The 21,898-nt window shown below is 38.7% G+C and overlaps 1 protein-coding gene across 1 annotated transcript in view; it reads left to right on the top strand.

Annotated features, from left to right (window-relative positions):
- Window positions 1-8,929, top strand: part of PSKH2 (protein serine kinase H2) — a 33,238-nt gene extending 24,309 nt beyond the window's left edge. Inside the window, exon 3 of the mRNA XM_011968052.1 lies at window positions 8,530-8,929. Coding sequence (XP_011823442.1) covers window positions 8,530-8,841 — 312 coding nt within the window. The 3' untranslated portion in view covers window positions 8,842-8,929. The remainder of the gene's footprint in view (window positions 1-8,529) is intronic.
- The last annotated feature ends 12,969 nt before the right edge of the window (window positions 8,930-21,898 follow it).

The raw sequence follows: 21,898 nt of genomic DNA, 5'->3' as shown, positions 1-21,898 counted from the left end.
TATTTTGAAAAACTATGTAATATAATAAAGAACACAATCTGGGCCAGGCATGGTGGCTCATATTTATAATCCCAGTGCTTTGGGAGGCTGAGGTGAGAGGATCACTTGAGCCCAGGAGTTCAAGGCCAGCCTGGGCAACATAACAAGACCCCATCTCCACAAAAAACAGTTTTTTAAAATTAGGTGAGCATGGTGGCATGTGCCTATAGTCCTAGCCACTTGAGAGGCTGAGTCAAGAGGATCATGGCTGCAGCGAGCTATGATCACACCACTGCACTCTAGTCTTCTGGATAACAGAGTGAGACCTTCTCTCTAAACAACAACAACAACAAACAAACCAAACCAAAAAAAAAATTCCATGATCTGGAACAAGACTGGCTGGATTCCACTACCAGCTCTGCAATTTACTAACTCTATAACTTTGGACATTAAAAAATTTTTTCTGTATCTCAGTTTCTGCATTTGTGAAATGGTAATCATGGTGGCACCTACCTAACAGGGTTGTTGTGAAGATCAATTGAGCTAATAGATTTAGGTGCTGAGACTATTTTCACATGCTACTATGTACAGAGTTAGTGCTATATATATGTTCGTTATTTTTGTTATTGTTACTATTAACTTGGGAGACTGGGACTGAAAGTTTGAATTTTGCATAAGTAAGTGATTAGTTTTATGGCTTTTTTCTGCAGTACAAACTTCATTTATCAAGTGCACCTTTTAAATCTTTTACATGGAATAGTGAAGAAAGGTTGGTGTTAGAATTTTAATATTAATGATTAATTACAAGAATTCTCATCAATGAGTTGTGAATCATATATTATTGTCTAATTATATTCCACTGTATCACAGTCATGTTTCTTTGGTGAGCAATATACTGATTTTTTAAAAAGGAGTCTTACAACCATATTAGCCAGACAAGGACAGACAGTGGTATTAAAAACATTTTTTTCTTTTTTGAGAGACAAGGTCTCACTCTGTCACCCAGCAGGCTGGAGTGCAGTGGCGTGATCATAGCTCACTGCAACCCCAAATTCCCTGGGCTCAAGCAATCTTCTCACCTCTGCTTTCAGAGTAGCTGGAACTACAGGTATGTGCCATGCACAGCTCATTTTTTAAAAAAAAATGTTTTGCAGAGATAGGGCCTCATTATATTGCCCAGGCTGGTCCTGAACTCTTGGTCTCAAGTGATCCTTCTGCCTTGACCTCCTGAGTTGCTGGGATTACAGATGTGAACCACAGTACCTGGCCTAAAAACATATATATGTATATATATTTTTAAATCCCACATGGATATTGATAGAATATGGTCCCTATCTACTTAGGTTCACCTATGATTCTCACACTGCTAGGAAAAACTTTTGCTGATATTCTCTTTTAGAAGTAACATGTCTGATTGATTAAGCTCATTTTCACCAGCCATGATCCCAATTTTGTTCTGTCTCCTTTTCTCCACTAATTTCTCTTATTCTCTTGTTCTCCGTTCAGGTTATTAAGTAGGAAAAAAGGAAACAAAAGCAGAACCTTCAATATTTTAATTCTCTTTCCATCATGACTAGAATTCTTGAAATGAATACTCTACCATATTTCAGATAGGTCTGCTAAGCCTTAATTCCTGTAATTTGTTTCCCATTCCTATGATTTAGTTCCTAAGTACTTATGCTCACCAAAAAATGTGGTGCTTAACGGTTTTTAATGATATTTTTACTTTAAAAGTTATTTTATAGAAAATAATTTTAGTGGTTTCAAATCCTACAAAAGTAAATTCATTTTCTGCTTTATCACTTTCTTCATCTCTTCTCTGACTTGCCTTAAACTGAATGGATATAAACCTTCATCTCTTAAACTCAATCACAGACAATAACGTTTCTAGGAAGGGAAATGATGGTGGTGCATTTTGTTTTGACTGTGTAGATTTCACCTTGCATTAGTGATTAGAGTATAAACGTAACTATGCTGTCTGCTTCCTTGATTAGGTTGCATCTTGACCTTGGTATCACAGTGGAATTCACAGAGTTGAGAGGAAAGGAACTATTTGAGTAAAGTTTCCAGAAACTGACTTAATATTAATTCTATGTTTATATTATATTTTATTAGTTTTATACTGCAAGAACTAGTTATAAATAATAAACACATTATTCTATATGTTTATACTATAAGCACTAGTTATGAATAATAAATGTATATTATGCATAGAAAAATGAGTCATCTGTTGATTTGGGATTCAAAGGCCAATTTAAAAAAAATTATTTTGGACACTCCTGTGTTGTTTTTTCTTTGGAGAAAATGGAACACCCCTCTTGTTAATTTCTGGTGCTTTGAAAAATAGTAGGTGCTCAAAAAACTTCAACTGTCCCCAATTTTACTTAAATTTAGTGTTTTCCTTATGAGTAAAGAAATGGAAGCATTCCTTCTCTCAAAGCAGAACCTCTTCACGCACAAAAATATCCTCTTTATGAGCCTAGTGTAAGATTAATTAACTTTCCATTTTAAAATTAAATGGTACCTATGACTTGTGAGTATGTATTCACTCTTCCCGGAGTTTACAAATGCCCCAGCAGACAGAGCATTCTGACATAATTAGTCAACGCTTTTTCTTTCTGCAGTTTCATTTTTGGCAAGATAAAGCATTAAAAATCTGCTTTGTAGATTGAGAAATAAAGAAATAAAAATATTAAATATCTATGACAAAAATGATGTATGGAATCTTCTGCTCCCTGAGAGGTGGAAGAGTAATTTTTGCCGTGTCTACTACTAACACAGTCATGCAGAGTAATCAGTTTGGGGCATATTTACGTAACATTTATTTGCAAAGCCTTGAGTTAAATTCTACAAAGACCATACACTAATGTTCAAAGAAGGAAGGAAAATTCATCAGAAGGTTGTCACGAGTAGAAATTTTTAATAAAACTTAGGATTTTTGTGGAGATAAATGCGACAATGAGTTCTTCTAGTGCAAGGAATTGAAAGATAGCTTATTTATTTATTTTTTAAAAATAGAGATATTTGTAGCTTTTAAAAAATTATTTAATTAAATCCACTGATAAGTACCCTATACTTCAAGAGCTCTATATTTAGCAAATTGCAACATTAATTACAATCTTAAATTCAAAGGTTTGCATCTAGAATTTTAGGGACTGGGTCTATGTTGTGTGTGTGTATGTGTGTATAGTGTTTAGCTTTTTAATACTTTTTGTTTCTTTGTATTTTGAGACAGGGTCTTGCTCTGTCACCCAGGCTGGTTACTGTGGTATGATCACAGTTCACTGCAGCCTCAACCTCCTTGGGCTTAAGTGACCCTGCCACCTCAGCCTCCAGAGAAGCTGGGACTAGAGGTGCGCATCACCACGCTAAGCTAATTTTTGTATTTATTGTAGAGACAATGTCTCACTGTGTTATCCAGGTTGGTCTTGAACTCTTGGGCTCAAGTGGTCCTTCTGCCTCGGCCTTCCAAAATGCTGAGATTTCTGGCACAAGCCACCACTCCTTGTCCTAATAAGTATTTTTAATAATGATTCTTTGTGGGCATTTATGCAAAGGAACTGAGAAATATTAAAGCGTTGACTAGTTGTAGGACTGTTAGTCATTTTTAAACCAGTTACCTAGTTAGCTTTTGGATATTTACCAATCTCTTTCACAAGATATTAAATTAGCCCCACTAATTTGTGTTCATAAAAAAGAAGAGAATGAAAATATTGATCTTGAATATATGACTCTTGTCTCCCGGAAGAGGAGCCACCAATCTCCATGGGATTCCTGGGACTCATGGTGAGGAGGAGAGATAGGGGAACTATAGTACACAAAGTGATGGGTGATCCTCAGATAAAGAGAAACCTGAACAGAACATTTAATTTGGAAACTGATGCAGAAAACTGGAGAGGGAAGGGTCTGACTACCAGACCACGGAAGGCAACTGAAAGGAAGAAGAGGACAGAATAGGAGGGAGTTGGAGAACAGAGCCAGCGAGTGGCAAGTTGGGGAGATGGGTTAGAGAGTCACCACTGAGAGGAAGTTAGAGAAATCGTGCTGGAGAAGAGTCCAGCAAGGTCCTCGCCAGGGCAGGTCAGGCTGTGTTGTGCGACGAGAGCCAGACTCTCTTAAAGGGCCTGGATGTGGCCAAGCAGTAGAGGAAAATTGTTCATCAAAAAACTGGAAAGCAGTAAACTACAATCATTTTTTACTTCTCTGAAGGTGAGAGTCAAGATATCTAGAGCATGTAAGATACCATCCCTCTGAATTCCTTTGAATCCTTTAAAGCTAACAAGTAGTGCAGTTGCTGGTATAAGTTTTAGTTTTGTGCCTGTTTTGGGTTACTGTTGTTTTACACGGTGAAGCCAATCTCTATTGGAAAAGACAGAAAAATAAGCAAAGAACCAGATGAAGAAAATAGAAAGGGGGAAAAAAAGGCCTGAAATATCCACAAATGTTACAATTTACTTGCAACTAAATTAATTTAATGATCTTGGGATAAAATAAAGTTCTCCTTTTCTTTGTAACATGGTTCATCACCTCTTAACACATAACTTTTTTTTGAGGGTGCACATTTATCATGCTATCGCGAGTGGAACTGGTTTGAGAATTATTGGATAATTTTCATATTCCAGTTCTCTAAGTTCAGTTAGTTAATCTGTCCACAAAAGAACTGAGGAAGGAGTTAAGGTGTAAGGATTTAATACAAACAAGAACGACAGTAACAATATTTACAGGTTGAAAATCATTTTTCACATCCTTGGTCTAATTTGGTCCTAATGACAATCTCGTGAAGGAGATATGATGTCCCCATTTTTCTGACAAGGAAACTGAGACCCTGAGGTGGCAGAGCTGTGTGTGGTCAGACAGCCTGTCTAGTCCAGATCCACTGACCTCATGCTTTTTCCACAGTAAGATGGGTTAGCAGTGGGGCTCGGGGCCGTGTCTACCTGAGACTGTCGAGAAACGCCAAACAAAGAGGAATTTTGAAGCAAAGAGTGGAGATGGCCAAATTTGGGAGGAGAAATTATAAGGAAAGCTTATTGGACATCAAGTGGATGGGAAAGCTGGTGAAAAGACTAAATGATGTTGTCAGGTGACAGCTGGTCCATAGTGGGTATTCGATTCAAGCTATGGTTTCGTAGTTGTTTTTGGTTATATAGCACTATTAGTTAAACATCTGGGGGCATGCATACTCCATTTTTATTCATTAATAGATATGTACATATATGTATATTAGTCTATTTTATACTTTACTAAACAGATGAAAATCGATTTTAGATTAATAAAAGAAAAATGAAATAGTTCATTTTCTTTCCGTAGCTGCCCTTTTCTAATACGAAATGTGAAGTTGACTCCTAGATACTCTCCAGTTGTTCTTTATGGCTCAGGAATTCTGCAATTTATAACTCATGTTTGAATAATAAGCTTTGGCTGAAGAACTTTTTTTCCAGTTACTTTATTTTCTGCAACTGCATTTTAATGTACAATCATTTGGGGTCATCTTAATAAGCTCTCCATAAACCTTGCTGCACACATTTTATATTCTTTCAGAAAGATTCAGTTGCTTGTCTTAAAATGTTCCAGAGGAGCCATCTAATTTAACCTTCATTTAAATAGTCTTGAGCTCAGATAAATGTGTCTGGATTCAGGGCCAAATAGATGTCTAGCCAGAACCAGAGGGCATGGCATTGTGAGTGTCAGCCACTGATGTGCTTTTTCTAGACTTGCAGAGGTTATATTTTATTTTTCCTGTGTTTGAGTATTTATCAGATATGCTCATTTATTTTATGACTTTTATTTCTGGGATAAATATTTCTCATGTCTCATTTACCTAAATACACTGAAGGAAAAAAAAGAAGAGTTCTTTTACTGGTTTCTTATTCATATTCTGGATTAAGGTTGGGGGCAGCGGTTCATGCCTGTAATCCTAACACTTTGGGCAGCCGAGACGGGCGGATCATCTGAAGTTAGGAGTTTGAGACCAGCCTGGCTAATGTGGTGAAACCCTGTTTCTACAAAAATACAAAAATTAGCTGGGCTTGGTGGCACATGCCTCTAATCCCAACTACTTGGAAGACTGAGGCACGAGAATCGCCTGAACCCGGGAGGTGGAGGTTGCAGTGAGCCAAGATTGTGCCACTGCACTCCAGCCTGGGCGACACAGTGAAACACCATCTCAAAAACAAACAAACAGATTCTGAGTTAAGTTGGCGTGGGTGGGGGTAGGAGTGGGCCTGTAGTCACAGTTACTTGGGAAACTGAGGCAGGAGGATGGCTTGAGACCAGGAGTTCAAGTCCAGCCTGGGCAATATAACAAGACCCCATCTCTAAAAAAACAAACAAAATAACAAAAAACAAACAAAATAACAAAAAACAAAACCTAGAGTTAATAGGGTGCTGAGAGATTGGAGAGTGTGATGTCTGTGTATGGACTCTGATTTATCCTTACACAAGGGCAAAGACAATACATAGAAGGATTCCCTTGTCTTTCCTTGGAAACACCATCTTTTAAAAACACTCATCAACTAGAAAGTGTATTTGAGATACAGCAAACGTATGGGCAATTTTCTCAATGTTTCTCTTTTGTAGAGGACAAAGGATACTAAACTGCAGTGTTTTCCAGGTATGTGGTATCTGCTGGTAGTGTCAACCTAAAGGATGAGGCTGAGGCACAAAATATAATTTTTAAGAGCTTGTGTGATCAGGCCAAAGTGAGGACAGCTGCTCTGGAAAACGTCCCAACTTCTGTGAGGCGTATGCTCTTCGGTCTGGGCTGACACAAAGTTGTTTGAGAGGAATTAACACTGGTTTACAGAAATAACATTGATTAGTGATTGGCTATGTTGTTGAACTGCAGGGTATGAGTGATGGTGTCCAACCTATGGCACTTTATGGCTACTTGGTGTTAGTTAGTGTAGAGCCCACATAGCAAGTGGCTTCAGGAGGTAATTATTTAGCTCAAGAGGGGAATGAGAAGTGAAGGCTGTTATATTTCAGTGCCTTTCTTGGCCTGATAATTTAAAGGGGCTTGCATTCCTCAGATTAAATGTTTCTTTTCTTTCTCAGCAGATAATGCAGAAAGCAAATTTGAGTATAAAGCAACAGTCTTCTTATCCCCATGCTCACAAATGCCACAATGAAGTGTTGCTATTGTACTTAAAGTATATGCAATTGCTGTAAACACTGCCACAATAAATCCCTGAAATAGGAACTACTTAGCTGTGCATATTGTACTGTGTCATCGCTGTTACATGTCGAATCTATTTGTAGTCAAATCTATTTTAATCTATTTATTACATGTTGAATCTATTTGTTCCCAGCTGACTGGGAACAGTGAGGGCCCAGTGTGTTTGAGGAAGTGCACTTCACTTCATTCCCTCCTTTCCTTCCTTCCTTCCTTCCTTCCTTCCTTCCTTCCTTCCTTCCTTCCTTCCCTCCCTCCCTCTCTGTCTTTCTTTTCCTTCCTTCCTCCCTCCCTCTCTTTCTTTCTTTCTCTCTTTCTTTCTTTCTTTCTTTCTTTCTTTCTTTCTTTCTTTCTTTCTTTCTTTCTTTCTTTCTTTCTCTCTTTCTCCTTCTTTCTTTCTTTCTTTCTTTCTTTTTCTTTCGTTTCTTTCTTTTCTCTCTTTCCCTCTCTCTTCCTCTCCCCTCCCCTCCCCTCCTCTCTCCTCTCCTCTCCTCTTCTCTTCTCTTCTCATCTCTTCTCTTCTCTTCTCTTCTCTCTCCTCTCTCTCTCTCTCTCCCTCTCTCCTTCTCCTCTTTCTTTCTTTTGAGAGACAGGGTCTCACTCTGTCATCCAGGCGGGAGTGTGGTGGTGCCATCATAGCTCACTGCAGCCTTGAATGTCTATGCGCAAGGAATCGTCCCACCTCAGCTTTCTGAGTAGTTGGGATTACAAACATGTGCCAGTGTGCCTGGCTAATTTTTACATTTTCTGTAGAGATGGGGTCTTGCTGTGTTGCCCAGGCTGGTCTCAAGCTCCTGGACTCAAAAGATCCTTCTTCCTCAGCCTCCCAAAGTGCTGGGATTACAGACGTGAGCCACTATGCCTGGCTCAGAGCAAGCTTTCAAAGGGAGGTAGTTGATGATTTGTCAATCCATTCCACTTTCCCCTTCTACTGCTTCTCATTCTTGAAGTCACAGGAACTCTGTGAGATGACCACAATGTTGCACACATTGACCTGATGTTGACATAGTTCATAAAAGACAGCTGCTTTGCCTTGTCCAGCTCCTGTAAGTGCAGTATGGGAACTCGTATTGATAACAACAGCACAATGGACAGATTTCTGAGAAGGTTTTCTCACTCATTGGACGGAGTTTGGAAGAGAATTTCTGTGTTTGTGTTTGTCTTTTTCTTCTGTGAAAGTTTTTTCTTTTCCTCCCTCAAAAGTGGTTGTTTAGTTCCTCTATGTATGTAATGACACAGTATTAAAATTGCTTATTTGAAAAAGTTTTTTTGGATTTGATTGGCATTAATCTATGTAATTAAGAATAGGGTTCTTTGTGTTTGTGTATATTTCTATTTTGTTGCTTTTATTCTAACTTATTTATTTTTGTTCTCAGCCTTGGCCAAGCATTTCCCACTTGGCAAAGGACTTTATAGACAAACTACTGATTTTGGAGGCTGGTCATCGCATGTCAGCTGGCCAGGCCTTGGACCATCCCTGGGTGATCAACATGGCTGCAGAGTCTCCCATGAAGAATCTCCAGAGGGCCATTTCCCGAAACCTCATGCAGAGGGCCTCTCCCCACTCTCAGAGTCCTGGATCTGCACAGTCTTCTAAGTCACATTATTCTCACAAATCCAGGTATATGTGGAGCAAGAGAAACTTAAGGATAGAAGAATCGCCACTGTGTGTGTCTGCACTTTTGTAAGCAGATGACCTCTAAAACCATTTTGACCTTTTTTAGGACCATTTCATCATGATTAGGGCACCCTCAAGTTCCAAGGACATGGGACTCCGTGGTATTGTTGATACTGTTGACCTTGACTTTTGACATTTTCTTGTTCTATAATTTTTCCTATACCTATATTCATTTTCCCAAAATACACTGCTGCAAACGATTAATAGTTTAGTAAATACTAGTTATGTTTAGATAACTGGAAACAATAAATAGATGAGAAAAACTTTAAAGTATTTAATGGATTAGATAAAATATAATACTATAGGAATAAGGGATTGTATGTGAGCATGGTGAATCAGAGATATAGCAGGAATAGTTAGATATAGGAACATATGTCTTTATCCTGAAATCACTGATTTTTACCTAAGCCCCAGTATACAGTGTTAACTAGGTAACACTCAAGGTAGTTATAAATGGCTGTTAATTTCATATTTAGTGTGCAAATATTTATGAAAAATTATTAACTATGGGGCCTATAAAGAACTATAAGATATTTCAATCTCTCAGAAACTTTTAGTCTAATTGGGGCATTACTCACGGGAAAAAGTGGAGATTTTTAAGAATCATAAAATAGTGATTTTTTTTCTAGTATTAGCATTCACCAACCACCAGTGTTTAGAAAAAAAAAAATATGATCATCTTGCTTCTTATCACTACTGTCAACCCTTTTTAGTATGTACTGGTTTCTTCTAGAATTATTTTATCAAATATCTTGATGACTTTAAACACTCACCATGACATAATTATAGGTAATGCAATAAAGAGGTACGTTTCAGAACTTAGTTCTCTAGGCAAGTCACATATGGCCTGATCTCTTATACAGTAAATTTTTGTAAAATGATATAAAGATTGAAATATTATTAATTATAATTAATTAATCTAATTAAAAATCTGTGAGTCACTCATATGTGTGGGTAAACATAGTAAATAAATGATTGATTGATATTGCTTATTTTATTAAGTAAAATCATAAAATGCCAGAACGACATTTATTGTAACCTTAAAATCGGTCTCAATTTTTTCATTTTATTTTTCTCTTTTAGGCTATATAGATGGAACAGCTATATATCTGATATATAGATATGAATATGTAATTAGTGATGCAACTAGTTTCTTTTTAAGTTGTAATGCTGTATCACATGATATATGACAGTCCTGGATTAATTCCTTTAATATAGAAAGACACTTACAAATTTATTAAATAATAGAAAAATGGGCAAATATTTTACCAGGTGGTTTGTAAACATATAGATGGCTAATAAGTACATTACAAATGCTTAGTTTCATTTGTAATTTACAAAATGAAAATTAAAATGACAAAGAAAACAAAAACTTAAAAGGCAAAGAATTTGTTTACCTGTCAGATCAAAACAATTTAAAACTTGGATAATACATATGGTGGAAGGTTGCAGGCAAGCAGATACTTGCATGCCCTGCAGAGAGAGAGGAGTGCAATTTGGTACCACCCCATGGCATTGGGGGACAGTTTGGTAGTAATATCTACTCACATTAAAAATACATTGATCTTTGACCTAATTGTATCATTTGTAGAAATTTGTCCTACACATATTCTTGCCAAGGTATGTATAAAACATTGTGCATAAGGTATAAAACACTGTTATTATAGTAACAAGAGTCATAAATAAATGCCTATCAGTAGGGAATGCCTTAAAGCATGTTACATTTAAGCAAAGGTCTTACCATGTAGCCATTAAAAATAATGCAGTAGATCTATAAGTTTTGTTATATAACATGTTATTGTGTTAAATGAGAAAACAAGAAGCACAGAAGTATTATAGTATGGTCTCCTTTGTGTGAACAAAAAAGTGTTCAGAAGCTTGAAAGATTGCTAAGAATTTGATAAAGGAGATAGTGATTATTTCTGGAGAAAAAAAGAATAAGTCTGGGTGGGAGGGAAAGGTTTACTTTTCATTTTACATGTATTTCTACCCTAACTTTAAAAAAATTAATGCATTTCGGCTGACTGCAATGGTTCACACCTGTAATACCAGCACTTTGGGAGGCTGAGGCGCGTGGATCACTTGAGGCCAAGAGTTGGAGACCAGCCTGGCCAACATGGCAAGACCTCGTTTCTACTAAAAATACAAAAATTAGCCGGACGTGGTGAATGCCAGCTACTCAGGAAGCTGAGTCATGAGAATCACTTGATCCCCGGAGGTCAAGGTTGCCATAAGCAGAGATCACGCCACTGCACTCCAGCCTGGGTGACAGAGTGAGACCCTGTTTCAAACAAACAAACAAAAAAGATGCATTTCTTTTAAGTCTATAGTAAAGAGAAAATGCAATTAAAAATGCAAGTGGCAAAAGGGAAACAATCTCAAAGGGAGAAGCTTGAATAAGCACCCCCATAGGAACTGCGGATTGACTAACGAGATGTGAAAACTGGTTCTTTTTAATTGAATTTTTCATATATTTGCCCCCTGAAGTTTTTAGAATACAAAAAAGCAATCAAAATTTCTAATGCTAATATTTTTCAGATTTCTTAAGTGATCAGAAAATCACTTTCACATGCTGCCATGGTCATTTTATCCTAACATTTATTGAAAACTCACTCTGTGCCAAGTACCATGCTAATACTTTAACATACATTATTTCATTTGCTCCTCACAACAAAGCTATAAGGTATTATTCTTAATTTGGTTTCTATCTGAGGAAACTGAGGTTCACAGATGTGAAGTAACTTATCCAAGGTCATCAGTACATAAATAGCAGATTTGGAATCAGAAACTCAGAACTTCTCCCTTAATCTCTTTGTTGGATCATTTCCAAGAATTGAGAATGCAAAAGGCAGGTTCTGATGACTTAGATTTTGTCTATGCTGCCACAAAGAAACAATGCCATACAATATTATGCTGAGTTATGGTGTAAATATTTGTAGTTTCCATGGATAATTGACTTTCACCTTTGCCTGTGTAGGTTGCCTTGAGGTGCTTTTCTACCCTCACCAGCCCTAATGAGCCTGCCCAGCAGGCATCCTCAAGTCCAAGGGCAGGACAAGGTTATTGCTTGGACAACAAAGGATATTAAACGCAGGGCAAAGTGCGAGGTCTAGGAGAAGTGGGGCTGGGCTAGGAAGACGGTCAAGCCTCAGAGATCAGCAAAGGCAGGGAGTTTGTAATCTGGGAAGGGTGTCTGGAGAAGAAGAGACCAGAAGAATCTCAGACACATGCTCTGGGCAACCCAGGCTCAATAACCCAGGTAGAGGGAAACAATTAGGTGTTAGAGCCTTTGAAGAGGGGCTTAACAGTGAGTCAAAAATTTCTCAAGGTCAGAGTGCTTGTGTACATGGTGACTGGGGGACCATTAGTGAGACAGCCTACATGATGGGAGGATTGAGAGGTAGGCAGTGCCTCTTGACTCCTACGTTTTTAAGTTCTCAAGAGCAAGGACCAGGTCTTATTTATCTTTGAAATCCCGGGATCTGGCAGTCCACATATAGCTGGCGCTCAGTTAGTGTTTGAAAATGAACTGTGGACTGGTCTCTGTATCCCCTTTTCTCTGCTCAGCAGCCAAAGTTTCCTTTGAAGATCTTCTAAATCACTCGCCTCTGTTTAGAAGGATGAATGAGATGGGAAAGGAAGAGGCATGACGAGGGAGACAAGATGCCTAGCAGGATGTACAGTGGGAATTTTCATTCGTAGAAAAGAAATCCTTCTGTCCCCTGCTGAGTACCCCCCGGCCCTCACTAAGAATCCTCCCAACCTTAAAGGCTTTTGAATGGAAGGTTGCGGTTGGGTAATTAGTTCTCTTCTCTCCAGCTTTTGTAAAGTTCTTACGAATCAACTCAGTTTGTTTTTTAACTGCTCCTCTAATAAGCTCATGGTTCTCTCAGAGGCTTAGCTTCCTGTTATCTTGATTTGGTGTGACAAGGAACTTCTATGTCAGTTTATCCCCCAGAATGGAATTATCCCCATTCCCTTTTCCTACTGCAGATGAAACAGACCAACAAGCAAATTAACCAACCAACCAATCATCTTACCTTTCTAAATTCTACTTTCGAATAAATAGATTTTGACAGTCCTACAAATTAGACATATCATTTAGCTTTATTGTGAACTCCTGGGAGAAAAATAGATAAACTAGAACTTTTTCATCTATTTTGACCCTATTCTACCATCCTCTGGTGAAATTAGGTATTGCAAATCAATTTCTAAATATAAGGATATTATTTTCTTTATTTGATCAGAGTTAATATCAGTAGAGTGAAAAGAGCACTCAGATTATTTTATAATAAACACATTAAACCTCACCTTTTCTTTTCTTTCTTTTTCTTTCCTTTTTTTTTTTTTTTTTTTTTGTGATACAAGGTCTTACTGCTGTTGCCCAGACTGGTATGCAGTGGCATGATCTCAGCTCACTGCAGTCTCAACCATCTGGGCTCACATGATCCTTCCACCTCATCCTCCTGAGTAGCTGGAACCACAGATACGCGTCGCTATGCCTGGCTAATTTTTGTATTTTCAGTAGAGACAGAATTTCCCCATGCTGCCCAGGCTAGTCTCAAACTCCTGGCCTCAAGTGATCTGCCTGTCTTGGCCTCCAAACGTGCTGGGATTTCAGGCACGAGCCACCCTGCCCAGCCATGTTTCATTTTTCTTATTACTTTTGTGGAATCACTTTTACTTAGTTCCTAATAGAAAAAAACAAGTGTCTCCTGAACGACTATGTAAACTTCTTTCATTGCTATGTAATATTCATTTAGGTTTCGTCTTATATTATTATTTGTTCTGAGCTCTCTTACCTTAGTATATTCTCTCTCACCCTTTTTCTGTTTCCTGGAAGCTACGTGATAGCTCATTGTCGTCTTTGCCTGCCATATTTTATTTTTCAGTTTTTATGGTGGTTTTGTTGAAACACAAAAAGTGCACATGAGCTGTCTCTTCATTTTCTTTGCTGCACAGCCTGGCATTGTGGTTGGTGACTCTGATGGCCAGCTGGGTGGCCCTTTCCATGTGACTTTGCGATCCTGGAAGGAAACACTGTGAGTGATCTCAGCACAGTAAGATTTGTTGCACATCAGCAGCACTTTCAGCCCCTTGACGCTGTGGACCGGGAACTTCTGGAAGCCATGGGCAGCATGTGTGTGTGTGTGTTTTTTTTTTTTTTATGTGCTCATAACTAATGTTGGGCATCAAGATCCGGCCCTTGAACTTTCTACGAACCATGTTGTCAATACCTCTGGGTTTCCCATCAGTTACACTTAATTTTGACATGTTGGTCTGACTGGTGCTGGATGAACCTCTTGGTCCTCTTTTTGACGATCTTGGGCTTCATGAGGGATCTAAGAACCGCCATGATGCTGCAGAGAAGATGGCTGCCATCTCTGTAGGCAGTGCTGAGGAAGACAGCTTTGCTTGCCATATTTTAAAAATGTTTGTTTAAAAGATCTGCTTTCAATGACATACACAGAATGTTAATGACTATGCTTTGAAGGGTTCTATAATGTTTGACATAACCTGTATAACAGAAATCATGCTCACATGAGTTGTAGTTAGTCACCTTTTCATACTATTGTGTTATACCATTGTCTATTAGCTACATATAAATATGTGATGACGAAAAGTGTATAGAATTCTGGAAAGTTAAAATCTTTAGGCTAATGTACAAACACTTTCCATTTAATACAACAAATAATGACTGACTTGTGCTTCGGATTTTTTATTATTATTTTTTTTACTTTTACTACAGATGCTTTATTTATTTATTTTAAATTTTATTTATTTATTTTTTGAGGTGAGGTCCTCCTATGATGGCAGGTTGGTCTTTACCTTTTGGCCTCAAGCAATCCTCCCACCTCGGCTTCCCAAGGTCCTAGGATTACAGATGTGAGCCGCCACACCTGGCCATTAGAAGCTTTACTTTAAAAAGTCATTTTTACCAAGAGTTAAATTCACAGAGGAAGGTTCTAAAACCTTAAACATGAGTTAATATGAATTTCAATCTTGAGACCTAAGACGATGCATTAGTTTCCTAGGGTTGCTGTAACAAAATACCACAAACCAGGTGGCTTAAAACAACAGAAATTCATTCCCTCACAGTTCTGGGGGCCAGAAGTCTAAAATCCAGGTATCTCCTGGTTTGGTTCCTTTAGGAGGCTCTGAGGGAGAATCTGTTCCGTCCCTCTCTCCCAGCTTCTGGTGGTGGCCAGCAGCCCTTCGCGCTCCATGGTATGTGACTGGCCCCGTTTCTGCTGTAGTCTTCACCTGGCTTTCTCCTCTGTGTGTCCCTGTGTCTTTTCCTCTTCTGTCTTTTATAAGGATTCTCATCATTGGATTTAGGGGTCTATCCTATTTCAGGATGATTTCATCTCCAGATCCTTACCTTAATTACATTTGAAAAGACTCATTCCAAGTAAGGTCACAGTCTGAGGTTCTGCTTAGACATATCTTTTAGGGGTCATTATGCCACCTACTACACATGGAAATCATGACGTGTGGTGTGCAGCTCTGAAGAAAATATGTGCTATCTTCCCTGAGCACTGGCATCCTAAACCGCTTTCTTTGTCTTTCTGTTGTCTCTGGCCTTGGTTTTGTGGCCTTACTTTCAATATTTTATGAAATGGTGCTTTCAGGATTAATTAGTGGATTTTTTCAGAACAATATTCTATATAATTGCTCCAATTCCATAAGATTATATAATAACATTCTATTTCTTGGTATATAAATTCAGGAAAAGAGAATCTTATTTGCCTCTGAGAAATAATTAATTGAAAGTACCAGATATTACTATTTATTCATTTTTCTATTTTAAAGGTTTTAAGGTATCTTATGTAAATAGAGAAAAATGAGATAAAAGTCCATTTGACTTGAGTGGAAGAGGAATGCAGGAAAAAAAGCCTGAAAGTAGAAGGGATAGGAAAAACTAAGATAATATTCTCACATAAAAATTAGAAATAAAAATATAAAAAATTTAAAACCATAAATTACAGAAGGTGACTTTGTATTTGACTTTGTTTACTGGCAGTCCATTCAAAGAAGAAAGCAGGGACATGGTTCAATGTGGTTATAAAATTAAAACAAATAATTTTAATTAGGTGCTTGAGGGAAGCACATACATTCCTGACCCAGACTCAAAAGAAAATTTCTTGTGGGATCTCCCAGGGAGGATGTACAATGTAATTAACAAGTGCAGTGCAATTAGCAACATCCTCTTAGTAAACACAGTGAGCAGTTTCCGCAGTTTCTTGTTCATAATGTCCCTCAATGTTGAACAGTGGGTAATTTGATGAAAACAAGTCCAGGGAGCTCAAAAGAACATGGTCCAGGGACGGAGCTCTGTGTTTGTCTGGATTACTGGAGAGGGGGATTTTTAGAAGATTCAAATGAAGGAATAGCTTACTTGCTTTTCAAGTAATATTCCAAAAATATTGTTTCTCACCCTGATTTTAGTTTGCATTGCACAGCAGTGATTCCAGGTCCTACACACAACAGTACCTGCAAGGTGGCTGCCCGCAGTGCCAGCTCAGGGCATAGCTGTGTGGCTGAACTGGCAGCTGGTGGGCTGGGCTGACAACCTGTGCCACACACATGCTGGGCAGAAGCTGCCTCCCCTTCACATGGAGGTGGGATGAGGGCACATCCTTGGATGCCACCAGAATTTTCTTCAGAAACTGGAGCCTGCTGCAGTGTACAAAGGAAAGGGCAACCAAGGCCACCAAAACTCCAGAGTGAATGGCATGGATTATTTTAATATTTGAAAGACCTTAAAGTGACAGTGGCAAAGTACTTACTTCTGGTAAGTAAAATAAATTTAACAAAGTATCACATGACTTTTATTGTTAGTGTCCCCTCTTGGTGTACCTTCTTCTAAAATAAACTGGCATAAAGAACTGTTTCTAGGGAAAATGAATAAATTAGTGTGTTATGTAGAATTAATATCTTTATGCTAGTTAAAAGTTGGGGAACCTCGACGAAAATGATGACTTTGATTTAAAAATAGATCCCTAGTTCTTCTTCCCAGCAGATATCCAACAGGAGGGTCATTTATCTATTTAAAGCATACCTAGTTTCTGATAAGAGAGCCTCTTCATCTATATTTTGGCTACTTATGATTTTATTTTTATAGGATTCCTTATCAATTATTAACACATTTTCTTGATAACAATAAATCATCTAAGTACAGATGGAATCTCCTCCCACCGGTGAAGGCAAATCCTTGTCTCAGCAGAAGAGCAGAAAAGCAAGAGCAAGCAGCTTTTCCTTGGATACCTTATACCACAGCAAAGCCAGGGAGAAGTCAATTACATTTGCTTCCCATGATGCTGCAAAGCTTTGGGGCGAGTAGGAAAATCTTGGACTTTTATGTTGTTGAGTCCTTGACCACCCACACCTCCTAACCCCCTTTAACATCAACACCTCCGGCATTTAAAACGTGGGGCAGTGAGTCTGTAGCGGGAGGATGCAGAGGCTGCTGCGTGTTTATGGAGCCGTCCAGGGGATTAACCGGCTGGGTTCAGCTGGGTAGTTCTCTTTTGGATCTAGAAGCGGAGTTCTCCTTGTTCTCACAAAATGTCTAAAGTTAGATTCATGCCCCAGGCAGTTCTCTTGGTACCAGCTTGGTGTGGCGGCTCTGGCCACAGTTTAGAGCAACTTCAGAAGCCCGCTGTTTCACTCGGTGCCAGAGCTGGCTTCACTTTTGAAGCGATTAGCGAAGCTCAGCGCTGGGCGCCTTGCATTAGCATTGCTTCAGTGCTAAGGACATTCCTGGCCGCAGTCACTGCCATTTTCCCCTAGCCACAGGTGCGACTTAGAGACAAGAAGAATAGTGAGCAGCGGGTGGATCATGCGGGAGAGAGCCTTTCACGGCCTTTAGGGCAGACTTGTGCTTAGAAGGGAAAAAGAAAGCAAAAGGGAAAGGAATCAAGGATGTGGCCACGTCTTAGCCCACACTCCAATGTCCTTAAAGCAACCCAGGGACTCTTCTTCCCCCACCAGAGTTCATCTGAAATAAAGCCCCCCTCCAGAGTGGAGACGCCACCCCAGAGTTATTTGTGAATCACAGCTTAGGTCTGAGGGTTTCACTAATCCCAGCTCCAACCAAGGCAGAGGACCCGGGACTGGGACTGGCACCTTTCCAAGACATGGCCAGTCTCCATTGGCACTCGCAGACAAAACGGGAGACACTAACAGCTGAGGGGACCAGGCTTATTTTTCTCTGGCAGGAAAGCCAGGGAAGAAGGAGGCAGTTTGGAAATGTGGCTGTGCACAAATGCCAACTTCAAAGTGCTCTGTGTATAAAAGCCAGCGCAGAAAGCAGGCTTCTTAGTGGAAAGCAGTGTATTGCCCCAGTGGGAACTGTAGTCCGTGAAAGATCAGAATTACCGAAACAACTGTTTTCTATATTGAAGTATGGATGATTCTGAATATAAGGCTGTCTTTGTAGAGACTAGCCTGTGGCTGCTGGGTACAAAATAACAGAAAAAATACAGCAAAATCAGTCCAGTCCTGGGCTCTTAACATTCCTACCTATGCAGACTTCAGGGAAGAAAAAAGTCTCTGAGCACAATTTTTATCAAAAGGCTTTACAAAATTGGTAGATGGATTGAAACATGGGTGTTGTAATTTTGAAAATGCAGATTTCTTTTTTTTACAATTCTGACATCTTTTCAAAACAAGGAGAGAAGTTGTTGAGAAACAGACATCTAATCACGACATTGCAAAGTAGTAAACAAGGTTTTCAACAATAATGAAGCATAATTCATCATATTTGTCTTACTAAATACAATTTTTATGAAAGTAAAATAAATCCTATTGTTAATAAATAATTATATTTTATCATTAATAAAGACAAGTTAAAATCACTTTTAAAGAATTGTTTTATTTTTAGCTTGTCTTTTTGAAATTTCTAGTTTTGCATAATTTTCCTGAAGTATATGTTCATATAATGGCATACGTAGATAATTTAATAGTAAACAAAAATAAGTAAAAATATTAACTGCTAAAGACTAAATAAGAAAGTTTGGATACCATTCATCAAAGCTATCAAAAGACATTTCTAATAATCTGCACACTCAGAAAGATTAAAGTCATTGATATTATTGAATATCCTGAGGTTTACTTTGGACTCAGAAATGCAGCCTTAACTGAATTTTGTCCACAGAATCAAAAGCAAAGGAAAGGCCAACAATAGCCACAGAATAACTTTGTTATTCCTAGCAGATTTTTTCACAAGAGGATTAAGAATATAATTGTGGTTTATATCCCAGCCTATATATTTATCAAGAAGAGAAAAATGGGAAAATGGAATCTTTTTTTTGCAATGTCTGATAAGCTAATAGTTTACAACTTAGGGAAAGAAACAGATTACCTTTTTAAAGATAGGAAAGCCCACCTATAGTTTCAGAAAGAAGGGATATACTTGTAGATGTTATAAAGATAGAGAGGCCAGGAAGGAAGCCCAAACACTCTTCCTAACAGTCTTTAAGTAGTTCTGTGGTCAGAGCATCACATTGTTAGTCAATTTGCATCCATTTTTTTTCACCCTTCTATGTATAGAAGGCACTGCTATTTTAAAACTAACTTTCACAAAGTAATGTTCTGCTAAAATCAACTTCAATCCTGAAGAATGCTGTAGTCATGTATATTGAGACAGGGTCTTGCTCTGTCACCCAGATTGGAGCACAGTGATGTGCTCATGGCTCACTAAAGCCTCGATTTCCCAGGCTTACATGATTCTCCCACCTCAGCCTCCCTAGAAGCTGGGACTACAGGTGTGTGTCAGCACGCCCAGCTCATCTTTTTTTTTTTTTTTTTTTTTCTTTTTTAGAGTTGGGGTTTCACCATGTTTCCCGGGCTGGTCTCAAACTCCTGGGCTCGAGCAATCTACCCACCTTTGCCTCCCAAAGTGCTGGGATTATAGGTGTGAACCACTGCACCTGACTGTAGCTATGTGTTTACCCAGTTCTATTTTTAAATTTAGTTTTATTTATTATATATTTATTTATTTTTGAGACAGTGTCTTGCTCTGTTGCTTAGGCTTGGGATCGTGCCTAAGGGCACAATCACAGCTTTCTGTAGCCTTGACCTCCCAGACTCAAGCGATCCTCCCACCTCAGCCTCTCTGATAACTGGGACTACAGGCACATATCATCATACCTGGGTAATTTATTAAAAAAATTTTTTGGTAGAAATGGGGTCTCACTATGTTGCCCAGGCTTGTCTCAAACTCCTGGGCTCGAGCAATCCTACGACCTTGGCCTCCCAAAGTACTGGGATTACAGGTGCGAGCCACCATAAAATAGAGCCACCAGTTCTATTTTAAATCTTCAATAGATTTTAGTAGCATTTCCAAGTAATGATAAATATTATGCTTTCAAAAGAAATGCCAAATCTGAAATTTGTTTAAGCCAATGAACATTTCTATTGTAGACATAAGGGCGAAATATGAGATGTGAGATGCAGCCTATACAAGTCGATGATCAGAAAATCCACAGACACTTTGCCTAAATGATTGATTGCCCTTTTCAGAGGAGCCAATATGGCAGGCCTGGAACTCCTGGTCACATGTGGCTTCTCTGTGGGGTGATGACTCACCATCACTCTCATTCATCAGCCTCTGTCTGTCTGTCTAGCCCAGCTGAACACCCCCATTCCCCTCTCCCCCAAGTAAAAGATGGCCTGAGGCTCTTTGTTTACTTTAGCAGAACTGAAGAGCTAAGGTTGTCTGCTTCACATGTCACTTAGCAGAACAGCAGCAGCAGCAGCAACAATAATAATAAAACCTATAAATATAATTCATTCTTTTTTTCTGGCCAGGTCAAAAATTGCTTCTTTAAAAAACATACAGGTTTAAATATTCCAAACCCAATATTTAAAAGATAACTCTTCAGATTAAGCATGCCACTGCTCTTCTGACCTTGTGCTTAATGCAGAGGTAGCTGGACCTATTGAGAAGAACCCATGTCCTCTAGGGTTCTAAGGAACTCCTTGTAGCTATGATAAGCTATGAATGGAGGTGGCACACTGTCACTCGTTAAAGGGTCTGTAGGACTTTTTCCATTCACATAAACTGTGATGATCAAAACGTCCAGGGTTTGTGCCAGCTGCATTATCACAGCACGAGCAGCCACCTCACACATGTCCCGTCAGTCCCTTTCTGCTTCAATTTCATCACCAAACCCAGTCTTCTACCTCCACAATGCCTCTCCACAATGTCTCTCTCATTCATTTACTTTTATCCATTCCTGTTTTAGATCTTTTTATTTTTCTAAATTCTGCACTACTGCAGTAGCTTTCAGACTGGTAGCTCTGTTTTCAGTTTCTTTTCTTTTTAATTCATTTTCCACATCACACACACACAAACACACACACACACGCACACTTCTAAAATACAAAACTTGATTGTGGCATCAGCATTCTTAAAAACCTTGAAAGAAAAGGCCTCCCAATAATCCACTGAATACATCAAAACTCCAACTACAGTCTTCTCATGCCATCTTTCTAGTCATCTCCTCGCCCTCGTCCTGCCTGCCCTACCCACCATGTGTCGTGGTGACACTGCAGACCTCAGGTCACTGAAACATTCTGTGGGTGCTGCATTTTCTCTCAGTAACTCCAATTGTAATGTCTGGCCACAGCCATGTGCCTACTATTTTTGCTGTTTGTCAGCATAGAGCCTCAATTAAGGCCAAGTTACATAAAAATGATTATATAGCTTCACTTCTAGAGATTGTTGTTATTCTTTGTAAGGACACGCCTCTATCATGTAAGACAGTCACTAATTGTCTTAGTCATTAGTCTAGATTAGTCTAATCTAGACTAGATTATCATTGTCTAATCTGGTCCTGCTGCAGGACAACACTAGTGTAAGTTCTCATGAAAATAAAATCTGAAGTAGATTCATGTGATCTCATCACCTGGGTTCTAAACAGTGATGACACTTGGCTGGCCCTTGTTATGTCTGCTGAGTTGCAATGATAGTCATGGTTCTTTTGGAAGAACAATGGATATTCTGTTTCTTCATTCAGGCTCATGACTTTATCCAACTCATGACTAATTTTTTGTGTATA

This window comes from Mandrillus leucophaeus, unplaced genomic scaffold, assembly GCF_000951045.1.
Source record: "Mandrillus leucophaeus isolate KB7577 unplaced genomic scaffold, Mleu.le_1.0 Scaffold826, whole genome shotgun sequence".
NCBI lineage: Eukaryota > Metazoa > Chordata > Mammalia > Primates > Cercopithecidae > Mandrillus > Mandrillus leucophaeus.
This window is presented reverse-complemented; position numbering and strand designations above follow the sequence as displayed.